At 48.0% G+C, this 19,433-nt stretch overlaps 8 protein-coding genes across 8 annotated transcripts; 7 read left to right on the top strand and 1 right to left on the bottom strand.

Moving 5' to 3' along the window:
* Window positions 1–425: 425 nt before the first annotated feature.
* VTN00DRAFT_2056 (uncharacterized protein) lies at window positions 426–1,790 on the top strand (the record flags this gene model as incomplete). Its single annotated transcript, XM_069428232.1, has 4 exons — window positions 426–599; window positions 671–775; window positions 829–837; window positions 912–1,790. 4 exons carry the CDS (start codon window positions 426–428, stop codon window positions 1,788–1,790), a joined length of 1,167 nt encoding a protein of 388 aa, XP_069292758.1.
* A 1,086-nt stretch (window positions 1,791–2,876) lies between these two features.
* On the top strand, window positions 2,877–4,021 carry VTN00DRAFT_2055 (uncharacterized protein; the record flags this gene model as incomplete). The annotated part of the gene is made up of 2 exons (XM_069428231.1): window positions 2,877–2,973; window positions 3,666–4,021. The coding sequence occupies 2 exons, from the start codon at window positions 2,877–2,879 to the stop codon at window positions 4,019–4,021; spliced, it is 453 nt and encodes a 150-aa protein (XP_069292757.1).
* Window positions 4,022–4,237: 216 nt separating this feature from the next.
* On the top strand, window positions 4,238–4,576 carry VTN00DRAFT_2054 (uncharacterized protein; the record flags this gene model as incomplete). Its single annotated transcript, XM_069428230.1, has 2 exons — window positions 4,238–4,257; window positions 4,318–4,576. 2 exons carry the CDS (start codon window positions 4,238–4,240, stop codon window positions 4,574–4,576), a joined length of 279 nt encoding a protein of 92 aa, XP_069292756.1.
* Window positions 4,577–5,593: 1,017 nt separating this feature from the next.
* Window positions 5,594–7,079, top strand: VTN00DRAFT_2053 (uncharacterized protein; the record flags this gene model as incomplete). Its single annotated transcript, XM_069428229.1, has 3 exons — window positions 5,594–5,605; window positions 5,997–6,137; window positions 6,249–7,079. The coding sequence occupies 3 exons, from the start codon at window positions 5,594–5,596 to the stop codon at window positions 7,077–7,079; spliced, it is 984 nt and encodes a 327-aa protein (XP_069292755.1).
* Window positions 7,080–7,109: 30 nt separating this feature from the next.
* On the top strand, window positions 7,110–7,433 carry VTN00DRAFT_2052 (uncharacterized protein; the record flags this gene model as incomplete). Its single annotated transcript, XM_069428228.1, has 1 exon — window positions 7,110–7,433. The coding sequence occupies one exon, from the start codon at window positions 7,110–7,112 to the stop codon at window positions 7,431–7,433; it is 324 nt and encodes a 107-aa protein (XP_069292754.1).
* A 2,934-nt stretch (window positions 7,434–10,367) lies between these two features.
* On the bottom strand, window positions 10,368–12,021 carry VTN00DRAFT_2051 (uncharacterized protein; the record flags this gene model as incomplete). The annotated part of the gene is made up of 2 exons (XM_069428227.1): window positions 10,368–10,394; window positions 10,447–12,021. 2 exons carry the CDS (start codon window positions 12,019–12,021, stop codon window positions 10,368–10,370), a joined length of 1,602 nt encoding a protein of 533 aa, XP_069292753.1.
* Window positions 12,022–13,115: 1,094 nt separating this feature from the next.
* Window positions 13,116–14,267, top strand: VTN00DRAFT_2050 (uncharacterized protein; the record flags this gene model as incomplete). Its single annotated transcript, XM_069428226.1, has 3 exons — window positions 13,116–13,161; window positions 13,235–13,670; window positions 13,781–14,267. The coding sequence occupies 3 exons, from the start codon at window positions 13,116–13,118 to the stop codon at window positions 14,265–14,267; spliced, it is 969 nt and encodes a 322-aa protein (XP_069292752.1).
* A 1,721-nt stretch (window positions 14,268–15,988) lies between these two features.
* VTN00DRAFT_2049 (uncharacterized protein) lies at window positions 15,989–17,525 on the top strand (the record flags this gene model as incomplete). The annotated part of the gene is made up of 3 exons (XM_069428224.1): window positions 15,989–16,126; window positions 16,186–17,347; window positions 17,407–17,525. The coding sequence occupies 3 exons, from the start codon at window positions 15,989–15,991 to the stop codon at window positions 17,523–17,525; spliced, it is 1,419 nt and encodes a 472-aa protein (XP_069292751.1).
* Window positions 17,526–19,433: the final 1,908 nt, after the last annotated feature.

Here is a 19,433-nt window from a genome sequence, read left to right as displayed (position 1 = left end):
GGGTCCGGCCTCAGTTCTCTTCGATATGGCCTGTAACCATGAAGGCCTCCTCAGATTCGACCGGGTACACTGGAGGGTTTACACTCAGCCTCTAACACAGGGCGGGAGTCAACTCTCGGTCTGCAGTGTAAGGCCAGAAACCCAAGACGAATGGAGTGCCATGAAATGTTGCATGTCCGTCCTCATTATTAATCCAAGGTAAGACACTACATCAGCCCAATAGCAAATCAAGCGACCATCAATCATCCCTCTGTTGGTGCTCAGGAAGAGTATATCTAGCTTGGCAGCTGTCGTCCGTGTTATCCTTTTCTTGGATTCACGCAATGGCCTGCTTGGCACCTCTTGGATCGAGGGCTCTGTCAACTATACTATCTTACATACATCGATCTATACGTACCCAATCTTCGAAGTAACCGTTGGGCATCATGGGCTACTACTATATTGGCGGTGAGCCATACAGCTCCCGCCAATGGTCCATCGTGCTTGTCACCAGCTTTCTGCTGGCCTTTTCTACCCTGGCGGTAGCCTTGAGATTGTACGCGCGGAGGCTGACTGCAGCTGTCCTGTATCTGGATGACAAAATCATAATTGTGGCGTTGGTCAGTGATCTAATACTCATTTTTCAGACATGGGGAGCGGAAACCAGAAATTAACGGGCAAACAACCGTAGTTGTTATCGTATGGCAATTGTATATGCGAGTATGTCGGTCTTTACTACGGTCTGGGGAAACACGCCTCCGAGGTTGGTGAGGAGAAAGCGGCTAGATATTTGCTTGTGCGCTTACTCCAGACTTGTTAATGGCGACTTCAACTGATCTAAGGGGCCAGGCAGGTCCTGTATGTGCTCCAGATGTTCTGGAATGCCACATTGCCCATGATTAAGGCACGTTATGTTGACCTCTTGAGGAAAGAGTCTCGTTAAAACTGATGGACTGCGCCTCCAGTTATCGATCCTGCTCTTCTACCAGCGACTCTTCCCAGTAGCGCCCATGAAGTTAGCCTGTCGCTACTTGCAAATCTTCCTAATCGTCTGGCACATTACCTTCCAAACAACGGCTATCTTCCAATGCACGCCGATACATTACTTTTGGGATCGAAGCCTACCCGGCGGGCGCTGTATCAACAACATCGCATTCTACATCGCCCTGGCAGCGACGAACTGCGCCACGGACGTTATCCTGCTCTTCCTGCCAATGCCAATGGTGTGGAATCTGCGTGTCCGCCGGTCCAAGAAAATTGCCTTGTCCGGTGTCTTCATGCTGGGTGCTTTTGTCTGCGCCATCGCGCTGTATCGCATCTCGACATTACCCCTAATCGACCCCGAAGACATCACCTGGTCAAACACATATGCGGGGCTTTGGACGGGGATAGAGAGTAGTGCGGGTGTCATCGTCGCCTGTCTTCCCAGTCTGATGCCCATCTGGGTGCGGTTCAGGGGGCGAATACAGGACTATGATTATGACTATGACGACAGCTATTACCATTCCAGGCAAATAGATAGGTATCCCGGCAGGACTAACCTAACTGCGGATGGATACTGGCGATCGAAGAACGACACAGACGAGTTCGAGAAACTGACCAGGACGGGAACGCAGGACAGACAGAGCCATTCTCGGGAATCAGGTGTTAGGACTGCTGTCAGTTCAACGGGTGATGTTAGCTGTCGGGATGACATCGAGCTCGTGGATCGGATGCAGCCCATAGGAGGAACTATCAAATGCTTTGCCGAAAATACGTCGAGCGAAAGAGCTTCAAGAATGCCGATCTTGGAAGTAATGTCTCTTACCTAATATCCTCAGTGCTTATACCCCCTATACCCCGTACATTAGGTGCTTATCTATGTATTAAATACCTTAATGGTGTTATTTGTTTACAGATATCAAGATAACAGGTATTTCCATGATAACAATAAAGGAATTAGCAACGTGACAGCCGAAACATGAGCGGCAGATAAAGCCTGGATGATTGGATCCATGTCATCCTAATCAACAAGCTGCAGTAGCTTATTTTAACAAAGAACACAACCCAACAGCTCGTATGCATATACAATAAACAGATAATGCACTGTGCCACCGTGGTTTTTTTTCTCCCTTTTTTTTTTGTTGAAACCTGAAACTCTCTATCGTGGCCCGAGAAGGTTCGGTGTGGGATGCACAGCTACACTGTGTACTTTGTACAGTCGGTTGCCAAAATCTTCGCTACACCTGCATCTGCATTCCTATCTAGCAGCTCCGTGGATTGCTCTTTTATATCAACGTGACTTCGCAGAAGGTAATAAAGGGTTATGATAGGCAAGAGAACGTAAGCGAATGAAGAGAAGCCTGTCCAGGATCACAATTTACTAATAGTGGCGACGTAGGTGTGAAGATGCAAGGAATCAGACCTAGTGCAGCATATAGACGCCTCGGTTTTTGGGCAGTGCGTACAAGAATCACTTCCAGGAGCGTTCGATGCGTCAAGCCTTTGCTCTCACTACCCCATCGGACTGTGCTTTTCACCTCTGAAGCGCATCGCGTCCCAGCAGCACGAGGCACCATTTCGTCGCTTGCAACGTCTGCCAGGCGCACATCGACGAATGGGGCCCAGAAGAGTTACTTAAAACAGATTGTAAGTAGCATGTGAATCGTTCACAATATCTACTTAATTACCTATCTAGCATGAACTCCTCATCGCCACTGACATGAATAGTGCATGATCCTTATCTGTATACCAGTGGTCGATGGTTGCACCGCGATGAGTTGCAACGCAGATGACGTACTATCCGAGTCAGTTTTCCGGCTCTTTGTGATAGAGCCATTAAGCTGTGTCTTGGGGCCAGCAAAGTAACAAGATATGAGAAGAAGGAGGGAGGCTTCAACAGGGTCTTTATTTTCACGATGGACACAGGTGTCCGTATCGTGGCTAGGCAACCAACCCCCATTGCGGGCCTACCAAGGTTGACGACTAATTCTGAGGTCGCCACGATGGAATACAGTATGTGATTTATTCTTCCTCTGTTCAAATCTGATGTGGCCGCTGACTTAGATTTTGTGCCAAAACCTCGCTCCCTATCCCGAAAATTCTGGACTGGAATAATGACCCATCGAATCCAGTCGGTACAGAATACATCATCCAGGAGCATGTTGAAGACGCGCCATTGCACGAGAAGTGGCCTATGATGAGCATGCATCAACATATGTTGTGTACCAAAACGCTTTCGCTGAAAATTAAAGAGATGGCATCCATTAATTTCCCAGCGTTTGGCAGCTTATATTTTGCAGATGCTCCAATTGACTCAAGGAAAAAGGTCCCATTTGAACATGGCTTCTGCGTAGGGCCACACTGTAGCCCGGTCTTTTGGAACCGCAGTCCTGGAGAAGCTGAATTATATGGCGGGCCAAATCCCAACAGTGGCCCTTGTAAGTTGATCATACTTTATCATACAACATTGGACTTACAATATATATATGTATATAGGGACGGACCTTACAAGTTACTGCTCAGGCTTGATTGATACTGGCTATTCACGCATACCTGAGAGAGATGCCATAATTGAAGAGCCACTTCCTTACCATGTGCCAATTGAAGACCATATTCGCTTGTTGAATATAAGCAGAGAAATCATGCAGAAGTTAATTGAGGATATGCGTATCAAAATGCGGCTACCCCAACACTGATTCACGCAGATTTCCACAAGAGAAACATCTACGTTTCGCCTGACGACCCAACAATCATTACCGGTATCGTCGATTGGCAATCAACAAGCATCGAACCTGCATTCGTCTATGCCAACGAGACTCCTGATTTTGCTGCACCTCCTGAAGAGGACATGTTGAACGACGAAGATAAACTGAAAACATACGAAGCAAAGGGAAGGGTGAAAGATGCTTCAATTTGCTACCAAACATACGATGTGTGCATGAAGGGCTTCGTTCCGAAACTGCCTGCAGCAAGATTGCTTGATCCCACCTTGTTTAGGCTCTTCCATTACCAAGTCATACGTCACGGAGGGACAGTGCCGCAGCTGTCCGACAGGAGCTGATAGAGTTTTCAACACGTTGGAAAGAATTGGGGATGCAGGGTTCTTGTCCGTATGCGCCAACTGAAAAGGAAACCAGTGAACATGCTCGACAATATGAGGATTTCGAAACTGTGCAGAAACTAAAGTTGTGGCTTAAACAATCTTTGAACACAAATTCTGATGGGTGGGTTCCCAATGCGGTATGGGATGCTGCGAAAGACGCGCACAAAGCAGCATATGAAGAATGGATACAAACGGTAAGGGCGTCGGAAGCTCGTGGCGATGATCTGACAGTGGCGAAGGCTGACAAATTGTAGCCGTTCGATTTGGGATGAGTACAAGGGGAAGAGTGTATTATCTACTGTTATACCACAGCTTGTTGTTGGCGTTCTGCATTTCCCATTAAAGGGTTTCTCCATTCATTCCCATATCGTCCTACAATCGCGCTACTACGCCTACTTAAAGCCAGATGAAACAGACAGATTTGTTGATGCCCTAAAACCCCACTGCAATAGACACATGGAAAAGGTCTTTCAGGATTGCTACTCTTCCCTCAACAAGGAGCTCCTATGGTAGATAGACACTATGTACATGTACATAAATCTATGACAAAACTACCTTCTTAGTAGGGAATGAACAATATGGCAACCGACATACGAGCGGTAGATAAAAGCCCCCGATGGTCAGGTCCATGCCATGCTACGCAACAAGCAGCAGCAGCTTATTCTAACAAAGATCTTATTACATAAATCAGCATGCGTATCCAACTAAAATACCCCGATGTACTCTGTACTGCGCCACTAGAGACTTTCTTTGTTAAAACTTGAAGGCCATCTATTGGGCTCGAGCAGGTCTGGCGTGAGTGCACTGCACCGCACTGTATTATACTTTTAGAATTGGGTGTGTGCCAACTGGGAACTTCCCTTGGGCGTTATCTCCAATGCTGTGTTACCCAGTATGCAATAAGTTACACACATGTGTTGGCTGGTTCTCTGTCGGTGAGCGCGGGCGCAAGTTTCCAGATAGATAGTATCTTGTAAGTAAGAAGTAATCAGCGTACATACTTAGCCGGAGTTGCATATTTAAGCGCCCTCAGTGGTAATGGAGCATACTGCGTAGTACAACACTGACACAAGTTACTTGCAGAGCTTGTCTACGGCACCAAAGAATTATTACTGTGTATAAGTAAAACTAATATGTGGGATTACAGTACGTTTTGGGGGGCTCCGAGATGTCACTTGGTTAGCCTAACCCTGATTCTGCCGCGTAATGTTGGGGTTTCTGCCCAATTTTCTAATCAAATCAAATCAAAGAAAACTTATGTAGTCTGAAGTACACAGTACTTCAGGTACTACTAAACTACCTAGGTAGGTACCTACGTAAAGCGCCTAACTAATGCATGTACATGTACGCACATACGCACGGATGACTCTGCATATCCGATTTATCCCTGTGTCCACTTCGAAAAAAGAAAAGAAGCAATCTCGATTCTGGACCTACAGATGCGGTTCCTGCTACGTAAGTACTTAGTACCTAAGCAAAGTTTGATCACCTTGCATTTCTACTGTACAGTACACTGGACGCCCCATAATAATGCTGCGCAGTGTACGTACTGTGCTTATGGAGCTGTGATCGCGCCCGGTGCCGATTTGCCGTGATCCGATATCATACCCGCAAGTAGTACAAGCTATTGTACATGTATGTACTCTAGTCCCAGCTGATATATGTCCCTTGCGCTTGGGTACTTATGTATGTACTGTACGTATTGCATACCATCAGCTCATTTATTTTAATCTTACTCACCCATGCACAGAAATTCATGACTCATTTGCGATATTCTTAATTGATCGCAGCTTGTCTACCGTTTCGACTTGGCTCAAGGGGACAATATTGGTTCCCACGCGCAATCGAAATACGAAAATGGGGGAAATGGCCCCCGAAAACTCACATCTGGTGACGGTAGACGATCTGATTAGAACGCGTGCGGAGGATGCAGATGACAGACCTCTGCTTGCGTTTCCAAATATGGGCCGGAAGTGATGGTCCGTGGAACTTTGAGCTGTTCAGTGGGAAGGATCTTGACAGGTTCACTGAGGGTACTACCAGGGAGTATCTGCAGCGTGAGTTGCGAGTGGCGGTATGTTGTTCCGGTTTCCCAGAGATCTAGTTATGTCCGCATTTAGGCTTAGCACGACCTATGCATATTTCCAGCGAGGTTCTTTATGGGAGTATGCTGATAGCAGCGCAGACGGATAATGAGGCCCCGATCGTTGCCCTCCTGGGAATTTCGACATTCCCTTACTTCATTAGCATGCTCGGGCTGAGCAGACTGGGCTATGCGCTATTGATTCTCTCTCCACGTCTCTCGACCGAAGCGTTCGTTAGACTGCTTGATAAGACTAGCTGCCAGACTGTCGTGCACATGCCACAGTATCTATCTGCTGTCGAGAAGATGCGGGAGCACAGAAATATCGAGTCGTATTTCGTTCTCGAAAGATCCGCCTTCGACGGTGTTCACAACGTGACCACCGGAAGGTTGAACCTAGATCTGAATAGGACAGTTGCAGGTCAGCGAATAGCATATATCATGCACTCTTCAGGATCGACGGGTCTCCCTAAGCCCATATTTCAGACGCATCAAGCCTGTCTCGAGAACTTCGAGAATGGGAACGGTCTCAAAGGATTCTCTACCGCACGTTGTATCATACTTTCGGCTTTGCTAGTGTTCCGCACAATGTCAAAGCGAGGGATCCTGTATATGTACGATCATATTCTTCCGCTGATTTCGAGACATCTTCTGGAAGCGATGGAGGTGGTAAAACCGGAGATCTTCTTTGGTGTTCCGTACGCACTGAAGCTCTTAGCAGAATCAGAAAAGGGCATCGAAACACTTGCTGCTTGCGAGAGTATCATAGTATCCGAAGGAATCCTCAGCTATGCTCAGCTGAAGCAGGGTCAAGAGAAGCTCAGCCAGCTGGGTCGGTTCGAGAATGGCAAATACTACGCTGCGGATGGCAGCGAGCCAAAAGACGGCTTCGAGGCTCTCCGGGAGTACTATAACGGTCGTCGTCTCGAGTAACCTCCGCCGCGATACGACTCCCCGATCATCATGAAGCCCGTTAATTTTGCCTGGACTCCGCTGGAGGGCGTAACTGGGGTCTATCAGAAGGATCTAGGCGCCTTCTCTGGGACCATAGTCGGGATGATCAAAATGGAAGCTGGAGGCCGTCTGCAGCTCGGAGAGAAAAATGCGATCCAGCTGTTCTTCGTCTTGAAGGGCGAAGGTCAGGCTAATGGCGAGAATATTGAGACCGAGTCCGCTCTCCGTCTTCGCCCGGGAACGGGCGTTTTGTCGTCCTCGGCTTCCAGCGTTGAGCCTATTTATTTCGTGCTGCCGATGCGGTCGCCAGCACAGAATGACCATGCTGCTTGAATCAGGGCCTGTGCCTGACAGGCAGAGGTCACATCGATGATCCTTTTCCTGGTTTGGCACTCTTCAACAGTGTCGGGCATTGGGTATGGCTCAATCCACACTTGATCAGGAAAAGTCATTGTGAGCCAGAACAGAAAAAGCCAGACTCCATTGCCTGGTAGCTGAAATGCGACGTGTCATTTGGTTTCACCCCATCCTTTAGCCTTTCGGGGCAATATGTATAGTATGATATATCCATGCAAATGAAGCTGTAAGAATCATACACAAATAATAATCAAGAGACATGATCCCGATTTAGTTTCATAGTTCCAACGCATACTCCTGTGTGTAGAGGTGAAAAGCATCGTTCTGTACTATGGTGATAATGTAATTGGACACCAAGTGGTCCGGGACACCGAGCGGTCCGGCTGCTCGAAGAGAAATTGCAACCGCCAATGCAGTAGATATTGAAGCTTTAATTGCAACAAAATTGGATCTATTTGACTATATACAGAAAGAGCCCTATCTACTAGGGCATTTAAGCTGATTATGACCAGTTTTATTACAATTACTACATCTTGGGGCCCTATGTGGCCTAGATGACTGCACCGGCTTCTGTTGATCCCACTCCTCATTAAGTTGCTGTCCTTCCATATCTGTCAAGCTTCCACTGGTTTGAATAAAGTGTTATAATGTTTCTTGCTTCCTTTTTTGACATTGATTTGAAGCACAAAGCTGATTGACTTCTTGTTGTAATAGAATAATGTTCTGTATTGTGACCTCTGCGCTTCTAATCACCTTATCCACTGCCTGCTCCACCATTGAAGGAGATATTTGATTTCATAATTCTGGAGATGTTGAATTTGCTTCTTTTGCTGATCAAGTTGATGTATATCAGCTGGTGTCTTTCCTAGATTAAAAGACTGATTACTATGTGCTGTTGATGGTGGTGTTGGTGTTTTCAGTTTGATATGAAGCTTTGAAAGCACTCTCTCAGGCAATAGTGGAATCAGGCCAGTTGCAGCAAATCCACTTTGAATATTTGCTGCTGATAAAGCTTGTTGATGGACTGTAGAATAGATATATAGAAAATCTTCCTTGCTAATGGAATGGACCTCATTCTGTATTATCTCTGCAGTCTTCTGGCCATACAGATATTTTAATGGCGAGAAGCAGCTCACATCCAATGGTTGAAGCAGATGCAAGGAATGAGGTGGCATATATAAAGGAATAATCCTCCTTTCTGTACAGAATCTATCAAATTCTGCAGTGGTGTGACTGCTGTGACCATCCAGAATTAGCAGATGATATCTGCCAATAGTATGAGAAGCTGTATGCTTTTCAGACACCTCTTGAAGCCATTCAAGGTCTAATGCATTATTTGTCCAGCCATTATCACTAACACTGACTCAGTAATTGTTTGGGACAGCTTTATCCCACTGAGATTGGTGATTCTTCACTGCAAGAACAATTTGCAGAGGTAGAACCCATCCAGCTGTATTTACTGCAATAATTGCAGTCACCCATTCATGATTCCCAGGTTGTATAGCTTTTGCATGGCTCTCATGTGTTTCTGATCCACAGACAACTTTGGCTCTTGAAATTATGCCCATTTGGAAGCCAGTTTCATCCATATTGCAGATATCTTGCTCAAGGATTCCATGCTTTTGAATAGTATCATGAAACTGCTTAAACCACCCCTTAATAAGCTCTGGATCTTCACATTTGGCTCATTGATAATTGTACTTTCGGCTGTATTTAGAGCACAGTTCTGTGTGGCGCTTGATATAGCGGTTGACCCATTTCTCGCCGATAGTTGCTTCAGATGAAGATAACTGTGCAGAAAGCAACAACTGCGCCAAATAGCGTACTGTTGATATTCAGGGAGGTAAGCCGCGTCGGTCTAGATCAAGGATCCATGCTGAAAGCGTAGATTCTTCAGTATCTGTTAATTTGCGATAATTTGCAACCGAGTCTCCACGAGCAGTGATTCCTTTGACGTCTCTTCAATGTTGTTGGAGGGACATCGTATGCTGAAGCTGCTTTAGAAATTGACTTAAAAAGGCCCTTTTTATAAGCATCAAGAGCTAATTGAATATGTCCTTCCTTTGACGTATCATTATCCGGCGCCATTGTGGCCGAATAAGCTGGTATGGGGGGGGGCGGTGGTTGAGGTGCGCGATAGGGGTTTGGACCGCTCGGTGTCCCAGACCGCTCGGTGTCCGATTACGTTAGTGCAGTGGTTACACTCTGCGGATTGAAAATTGATATTTTTAAATGCATGGGGTTTGATATCTCTTGCCTCTGGGCCCTATTTCCAAAAAATAATGGGAAAAAATAGGTTTCAGTAATTATTTTCATTCCGACTTTAGGTAGATTGTGGCTACACATACATGCATGATAATGGTGTCCAAAGTGGTCATATGTACATTCAACAATGGTGAGAGCGGTTTGATGATGACATGGTCCAGACATGATAGGGTCATTGTGGAGAAAGGATAATCAACGGTTTACAGGGATTTATTACTCACTTAAAGACATGTTCGACAAGCAACTCCACATGCTAATTGAGATGTCAAAGAAAGCTTTTGGGCACTTGCACAAACAATGTCAAAGGAGTTATCTGCGTCAAGGGGGATGGTAGTCAAAGGGGATAGGGCAGTTGTGCGTTGAGCTTGATCAGACACATCGAGTTGCTCAGACATGGCTAGATCATCAACGCGATCGTGAAGGGCATGAAAGTCAGGGTCAAAGGGGAAGAACTGCAAACAAACCATACATTACTCCCAGGTGGACATGAAGACAGAAAAGGGTATGCCAGTACGCCGAACACAGGGAAATGAATACAGCAGGGAACTATGTAAGGGGAAAACACTCATGACACTAGGTACTTTTGTGTGGACAAGCCGGTAGAACAAACATGACGAGGGTACGCTCACAGAAGAACGCTTGAGATTATTTCGGTTTGCGCCAGAAATATTGCTGTGAGAATGTCAGCAACTGTCGTGATCAGCCAGTGGCGGGTGTATCAGACCTTGTGCTGTTTTCTGCAGTTACGCAGACCGGGTTTTCTCAAGTCGTTCACAACTGCTTCTCGTCGCATTTGATCCTCATCAAAGTCCGCAATATAGTAATATTCACTTTCCAACGGCTTTCCGGCGGCATCCTTTCCTTCACGGGTAACCTTTCCGATGCATTTGGTAGAATCAAGAATCGACCGGATCTCAGACCTGGAGGCACCTTCGGCAGAGCCATCCTTCTGCACAAGACCGGGTGGCAGGTTGCTCAAGATGGTTGAGAATGGGGTCGATGAAAGCCGAGAGAAGGCAAGCTGGTTGACAGCGTGGTTCTGGATAGTGGCAATACGCTCATCCTTCTCTGTATTGGCAGCCTTCTCTTCAGATTTGCCTGTCTCTTCAGATTTGGTTTCCTCAGGCTTGGTAGCGTCTTTGTGTTTAACCTCTTCATGCTTCTTGGTCTCCTCAGGTTTGGGTGCGGTGGGTTGGGCGGTCGAATTCGTCGGTTTGAGGGGCTGCGGCTGGGGACGGGAAGGGCGAGTTGACCGAATTGGTGAACCCGCAGCATTGAAGGCCATTCGAGGAAGGATGTTTTCGCCGTAGGGCCCAAAAGAATGAACAATGGGATCGTTTTCTTCGTCATGGTCTGAATAGTCCTCAGGTAACTTGCTCAGGTCACTCAAATCACTGGATCGGGAACTCTGAAGCGAGGCACCCTGCGTAGTTTGTGATACCGTCGCAGCACCTGCAGGCTGACGAGCGGGAGATGGTTCGTCTTCATATACTACCACGGAGTTGCGGGAGTAACTCGGAGTAAGCAACGGCGACGACGGTGGGATGAGAGACTGGACTGCAGGAGATGGGGAAACCGGAGACACCAGGCGCTGCCGCTGTCTCAGCGGAGATTCTTGGAGACCACAACGATCATGTATGGTCCGCCGCGGAGAGTCCTCGTCCCATGTATGATCCGAAGCTGACCCGGTATCCTTCCTGTCACGTCGCGGCCACTGGACGAGGACGCGTGCGTCCTGCACGTCAATCATGACGTCGGCATCCTTGATATCCGAGGTAAATGTCTTCCCTTTGGCCAAGTCATAGGTCTTTCCCTGGCAGTGAAGCTTGATTCCATTCCACCCGGTGCACTTGATCTCGATTCTGTCACGGTCGAACGGATTGGGTGCGGGCATGTAGGCAGCCTCCACATGCACCCTCGATATCAATCTATTGGCAGAAAGCTGGTAGTGGCATGACGCACTCGATCTTCCCATCAGAATTCGCTCTCCAGATTCGGGCAGCATCACGGTAGGAACAGCAGACAATGGGGCACGTTCGGAGGTCATCGACGAGGTACAATGCCGTGAGATACGTGACATCGGCATACGGGGAGGAGAAGAGGACATGATGTGAGTCGACGACGTGGGAACAGGAGTTGGATAGGTCGTGATATCTCCCTGTCCGCGTAGTACACGTTTCTGTGGGCGAGGAAGAGACGGGGAGGAGCTCAATGGCTCAAAGGCCGGCAGCAGGGATGCAGGACGCTTCATACCTGCAACGGGAGCAGTAGAACCGCTCCTGGGCGGAGACGACTCCATGCTGAAGTATCGAGAAAACCGGTAGACGGGGTACAGGCGGCTTTTTAAGATATCTCGAAGTTCTATTAGTAGTTGACTCGTGTCAACGTCGTGTATGGGTCTAAAGGTCTAGGGGACGCAGGACACGAGAAGGATAGTAAAGAAGAAAGAAGAAGAGGTAGAGAAAGGAAGAAATAGGACCTCCAAGGGAAGCGAGGAGGCTGGGGGAGGGAGAAACTTCTGTGTGAGAAAAGACCAAGAGCATCGAAGAAAAGGGTGAAGATGGTGTGGAGGAATGTCTGCCGTAGCGTTGCGTCTCGTTTCCCACCGCGGAAGTGCACGCTTGTTCGCCCGAGACGCGTTCTACAAGTCGCCCGCAAGCAACGAGCTCCACCGCGGGTCTTCGCGCATCCCTCGCAGTAGTTCGAGCAGCTGGGCGGAAGACAGCATTGCGGGTGGGGAAAAATGGAGAGGCAAAAGAGGATTCGAGGAGAAACAATCAATTCGAGGGATTTCTCCCAGTTGCATGCCAGCACCGGCGGTTGCGCGCCTCCGCGTCAAGCGCTGTATACTATACGCATCACGTGTCCCGCGTCAACATCTCCGTCGCAGTCACCTGACTTCACGGGACCGCCAAAAGTCACGTGTGTTCGCGTACCCTCCTAGGACGTCAGATTAGTCAGCAGGAGACCCGCCGTCACCCCGCCACGAGTTTCGCTCCACCAAAGACATGCCTGGATCACGATGCGTGAGATCTGCCGCGGGGTCATCCTTCGGCTGATAATTATTAACTAGATAGTGTTTGACTGGGCCATTATTGGTTCCCTCAGTGTCTGGACAGTGTAATCTATCAGGCTCGTCCAAGACTCTATCGCACATACTAACTGCTAGCTGACCCCTCCGCTATCGGTCGATGATACCATCGTCCCCTGCTTTTATCAGCCCTTCCCGAGCTCCTCTCAGGTGAACGTGTCCTGTTCCCGCTCACATCATGCTGTGACGCTTCTTCCACCTGTAGACTGTTTTGTCTTGTGGTGTACCTCGTATCTTGCTCTATTTCCTTTCTACGTCCTATCTGTTGACTAACTCCGTATCCAAAAAATCTCACACCCGCCATGTCCTCTAGCAGTGGCTCGCAAAGGGTGACGGACTCCACGAAAGGTACGGCTTAATACCCATTGATGACTTCCAGATATCCCTTGCCACACTGTTTAACGGGCTAACCGTCTATCAGTCTGGACCACCCTAATCACAAACACCGACTATCTTGCCGGTCTCCTCACACTTGACTACTCTCTCAAGAAGGTCGGCTCAAAGTACCCCCTCGTTGCGCTCTACACAGACTCCTTCCCACCTGACGGTCACGCTGCTCTCGATGCCCGGGGAATTCCTAAGAAGCGTATCCCTTATCTTCTCCCATCCGTTCATAAGGACTACAGCAACGATGCTCGTTTCTACGACTGCTGGAGCAAGCTCACTCCGTTTTCTCTCTTGGAGTATGAGCGTGTCGTGCAGCTGGATAGCGACATGATGGTCCTCCAGAACATGGATGAACTGATGGACCTCGAATTGGACCCGCCAGAGTTAGGCGGAAAGGGAAACCGTGTGTTCGCAGCGAGCCATGCCTGTGTCTGCAACCCGTTAAAGAAGCCACATTATCCCAATGACTGGTAGGTAACCCTCCCTTAAACCCCTTTTTGAGCAAGGAAAATAGGGAGTCCCAATCCCCTGTAGAAGCATGTGTGCATATGCCAACCTCGTTCCATGTGGAACAATCCAGGATCCCGTCGAATTGTGCCTTCACCACGCAACATTCCAACCCCGACGCCGCCCAGACGACTGGGGCCCTACCTACCGCCGGCCTTGCCATGCCCAATGGTGGCCTACAGGTTGTTAACCCCTCACAAGAGATATACGATACGATTCTCGCCCGGCTCTCTACCCCGTCCTCGACTGAGAACTACGAATTCGCCGATCAATCTCTCCTAGCGGACGTATTTCCGGGCCGGTGGGTTACTCTGCCATACATTTACAATGCTCTCAAGACGTTGCGATGGAAGGGCGTGCATGATGCCATTTGGCGCGACGAGAACATCAAGAATATTCACTACATACTGAGCCCGAAGCCTTGGGATGAGACTGAAGAGGTGAAGCAGGGGATAGGAGAGGCAGCGAAGCACCGGGACCCGACGAATGCGTGGTGGTGGAAGGTTACAGATGAGAGGCGGAAGGAGGAGAAGAGCCGAGGTGTGGCCGACAGGTTTTGAGATACCCGCCTCAATCTAGGCTCTCATGCGCGTTCATACATATGATGGTGGATATCTACCGTATCTACTTCAATTGGCATCTATCATTTACTATCTTACTCGTTCATGAATGCATTTTGTATATGGAGAAGGGGTAAACAAGAGGATATAGACAGAGCTTGATTATCAATTAATGATTGTGAGTATGTAGCCAATGTGACTGCGTTGCATCTGCCTGAACATCATACGTGACATATCTTCGATAGAGCTCTTCTGCATTTCATTCTTCTAGTAGGGACGCTGTGTGCCTCGAGATCAGTCTACACTTCTAAAAGTGGGATTCAACGCATTATTGCTACAAGGCACAGCAAACAGAGCTTTCAATTATCTCAATTATCCATTACCGACGATCATCAATGCATGTAATCTTCATTGCTGCCCTTGGTCCTCTGCTGTTACAAGATTCGATGTGGGAGGAGCGTGCCCATTGCTACTCCCCTGACCGATACACGTGGACCACCGAACTTGATGGAAGCCTGGTCTGTTGGACTCTACTTAAGCCATTATTGTTATGCTCTCCATAAAGAGAGTGATGGCGGCCTTTATCCTCCAATTTATTTACAGTGAGCCCTTGTCCCGTGGATTTTGTCTCTAGTCAATCGATAGGATGTCGTTGACTTCTGGTGTTGCCAATCATTGCAACGGAATGAGACTCCTTGAACTATTGTCACGCTCAGCTTGTTCGAGGATATCAGTGGTGAAGGAAGCGTGCTGCTTAACACATTCCTCGGGCCTTCAAAGAGGAGCACGGATGATCCTTTAGCAAACCCTTCTCAGATTCAGCGCATGAAATGCTCTAAATTATGACAAAGGAGTAAATTCCGTCAGCAATGTTGTTAAACATCCTTGCAAATTTCCTTCTAGAGAGTGTTATCCAGGATATGATTGTAGGGGGTCTGCCAGAGCATACCTCCTGTCCTTGGAGATATCGGCAGTTTTTGGCAACCTGACACCACCGACCAGCTCAGTGTCTCAGCTTAGGTGGGCAAGACCCAAAACCAAGGCAATAGAATTGTTTGAATTGATATGACCAATATGGTATATAACACTGTGCCCACTTGCCACGTCTGGCCAGGTCCACCAGAAGGACTGTACTGAAGCGGATTGGTTCCACTTGGGGATCAGAATGGGACCCTTGCTGGGGTGTGGGACCGACGTTCTTTAATTGTTTCTGAATGCTTTCCCATCAATTGGCCTGTTCAACATATCGGGCTATCGGTACCTGTTGTTTAGCAGTCGGGATTGAGAGAATGACACTCTGTGGTACCATATGTCACCATAAAGCATCAACTAGCACTATCTCTTAGTATACACTTACATAGAGTCTGCGGGAAGTCGATAGAAACTGATATCTGTCGAAATCATGCAGCCCAGGACAGGAGAGGGTGGCCACATTTGTAAACAAATTCACAGAGCATTCACCCCGCGCTCTGCTTTGCTTCTGCGAAGATTACCGAGGAAAAGTCATTGTCTTCTGCTCCACAGAGATCCTCCTTCGCGATTAAGGTTTACCATCTGATTCGAGCCAATCAGAAATCAAAACGTGAAATGTGGAGGCCTGAGGGGCAGGAACCATAACAAATACTGTATTGAACCTCACCGCTAGAGAGACTTCATGATACGTATTTCATATTTTGCACTGCGGCATATATCCTACTCGATAATCTGAGCAATTTAAGAAAATGTCACTCCTCTCAGCCTCGCAGAATGAGGAATTGAAGGAGCTTCTCCGCTCGACTGGAGCGGCAGTTCTGACTCCTGACTCGGCCGGCTATGCTGACAGCATCAGACGCTGGAGCGATACCAGTGAAAAGAAGGCGGTATAGTTTCCAATGTCCAACTTGGAATGTACTTGGATAGTCTGACTCTTACATCCCAGGGTGCTGTTGTCCAAGTTACGTCTGCAGAGGATGTTTCCACCGTAGTCAAGTTTGCCGTGGCCAACAAGATCCCATTCGTCGTCCATGGCGGTGGCCATTCGACGAGCGGTGCCTCTTCGACTGAGGGTGGCATCGTTATCAGCCTCGTCAAGATGAGACGCGTGCTTGTGGATCCATCCGCGAAGACCATCACCGTTGAGGGCGGCGCGATTTGGGAAGACGTGGACGAAGCGGCTGCCAAGCATGGTCTTGCTGCCGTTGGTGGTACCGTCAACCACACTGGTGTTGGCGGTTTGACCCTCGGTGGTGGTTATGGCTGGCTCACCGGACGTTACGGACTCACCATTGACAATTTGTTGAGCGCGAAGGTAGTCCTTGCAGATGGCAGCATTGTCACTGCCTCTGAAACCCAGAATCCTGACCTTTTCTGGGCCCTTCGCGGTGCTGGCCAGAACTTCGGTGTTGTAACCGAGTTTGTCTTTCGCGCCCACGAGCAGAAAGAGCCCGTGTACGGAGGCATACTGTTCTTCGATTCCGAGAAGATCGCTGAGATTGTGGCGTTTCTGAACCGGTTTGAGGAGACTAGCAACGGAGATCAAGGAATCTTCTTTGGTTTTACCCGCCCTCCTTTCATGGACAAGCCGGTCATTGTAGTCGCGGTGTACTACAATGGACCTCAGACGGACGCAGACGCATTCTTTAAACCTCTCATTTCGCTGGGACCTCTCGTGGACAATACGGGAATGATTGCGTACGAGGAACTCAATACCGTTTTCAATGGAGGAGCTTCGTACGGGGGCCGCAAATCTTTCAGTGGAGCCAACGTCGTCCTGCCACTGGACGTCGACTTCGTGAGAGAGATCTATGACGATTTCACCAAGGTGGTTCAGACGTATGAAAACGTCGGTGAAAGTCTGCTTCAGTTCGAGTTCATACCGTACAAGGAGGTAGTCAAAGTCCCACAGGATGCAACAAGCTGCGCCAATCGGGGCCGCTACTACAACGTTGCCTCTGCGTTCAGGTGGTACGACCCCAGCCTTGACAGGGAGATGCGCAAGGTCCAAAAGGCAATGATGACCAAGATCCAGCAGCGCGCTGGTATTGCGAAGCACGGTACTGAAGCAAAAGAGGAGGGAGTCGGCATGTATGCAAACTACAGCGGTATGCGCAATGTTATCCTTGTTAGATAGCTTCGATACGACTAGCTGACATCCATCCAGAAACCGATACACGCGCGAGCGAGGTCTTTGGCGCCAATCTTCCGAGGCTCCAGGCTCTTAAGAAACAGTACGATCCTAACAACATCTTCAAGAAATGGCACAACCTCCTTCCTGAGTAAATACTGGATAAAGAGGGCTTTCCACTAGGTGGAAAAAAAATCTGCCTTGTCGTTGCTATCGCTATAGAGCATGACGTCTTCTGTTCGAGGACCACATTCTCGGTTTCTTCCATGCTGTCTGTTGGATATATTTTCACATGTATGTATGCTACTTAACATTCCACTAGACTATCTGAACAAAGATCGTCCAATAAGACTGAATACAATAGCTCAACCTAATACATTGATACAGAGAGTAGAACTGGTGTAGTTTGTCACAAAATTATTGGCCAATTCGTATACTACTTGCGTGCATATCTTGATGCTAGTCCGGCAAAAGCAAATCTACCTGCTAGGTATAGTATAGTATAGTTGGCCAGAAAAAGCAACGATAGCTAACGAATGAAATCCTTCTCCTGAGAGAGCAGAAACACGTTCTGGGAACTATCTCAGACGCTCGACACTTCCTCTTCAACAACATTAAACGAAGCGTTCACTCAAAAGCGGGCTGTTACACTGACGGCAGCGAGCACCTTGCCAACTAAGTTGACGAACGACGCACACTCAGCCGTGCCCTGCGCATATTTGGTGCTGGAGGATGATGATTCGTTACAGAAGGAGTAACCAGGATGGCATGGCTGCGATTGCAGAGTCAGAAGAACAACCTGTTCACCGTGTATAGTCCTGCTGGTCATTCTGCGTGGGAATATATATAGGTACCAATCAACCTTTGGAATTGGGAAGATAGGAGGATAGGAAAACTAGCTGTGGAGCTAGCACCGATAGTTTCCAAGCCCTACTCGGGGTTCTGCGAATATACCAAGGTCGCCATGTTCTTTAGTAACCTAATATTGATACAGTGTTCATCTTAAATGACAATCTACATAAATAGAGGTACAGTAGTTAGCCCCGTCAGACCTGCAAACAGCTTGATTTCCTTCATTGATCCTGTTACTTATTTCACGGTGCATGATAAAACACAGAATTTCTCTTGACGTCAGATGCTTTCCACAGCAAGAAATACCACCTTCTTGTATGCAAAATTGACTATGATCTTCCTAAAGAGCTTTAGAACAAGTTGCCTGCCAGGGAGCTACTAGACAATGTTCTTCTCACTGGACTTTAGCACTATAGAGATTAGGTAGCATTCGAAAAATAGTATTAGGGTTCTCTATATGCCACTATCTCAACCGTCTCCTGCAAACAATATGAATGAGACAACTAATAGCAATGAAGCAAGATATGCAGGCAGAATACCAATCTTTTTGAACATTAGCTTCGCGCCAACCCTCCAGTTCGCAGCTCTCGGCCATTCATCACCATTCCAGGCGGTGATTCCCACAGAACACCGGATCCCTCCCCTTCCCCCGCTTCCCTTATAAGTCACTTCACCTAACCTAGCAACAAGAACCAAGGGGCCGTAGTCTAGTGGTCAGAGGCAGGTTGGGCTGTTTGCCTACTCAAACGGCTCAGAACTCCCACTGCTAGGGACCCTGGGTTTGAATTCCGGAGGGAGCGATGGTTGCAGCGGCGCGGTCATTGCCAATATTCCACTAACATTACCAGATAACCTTGATCCGGGATAGCAAAACCCTGCCCGCCAAAAGCAAGGTGGGGTTTTCGGAGCATCCCTCCTCCATCAGAAGATGGACTTGGGATGTGAGCTTTTTGGGTGTTTTTGAAATATAGGGTTTCCCTTCGTCTTGAGTCGAGTTCCTTTTTCTTAACCCTTCCTTGGTTTCCCCCGGCGGAAAATCGACTGGTAGAAGTGTCTTTATCCTGTTGAAGTGGCCCAAGAATGTTCCTGTTTAAATATGCAGAGATTCTTGGATCCGTCTGAACCAGATGACGACATAGAGCGGACACAACATGATATTCCTCACCGCCGCTGATCTTTTGATAATTCACCCGCATTGAGGCAGATGTCTG

This window comes from Thermoascus crustaceus (genome assembly GCF_041956765.1).
Source record: "Thermoascus crustaceus strain CBS 181.67 unplaced genomic scaffold VTN00scaffold_1, whole genome shotgun sequence".
Lineage (NCBI taxonomy): Eukaryota > Fungi > Ascomycota > Eurotiomycetes > Eurotiales > Thermoascaceae > Thermoascus > Thermoascus crustaceus.
Note: the sequence above shows the minus strand (reverse complement) of the source record. Positions and strands in the feature narration are given on the sequence as shown.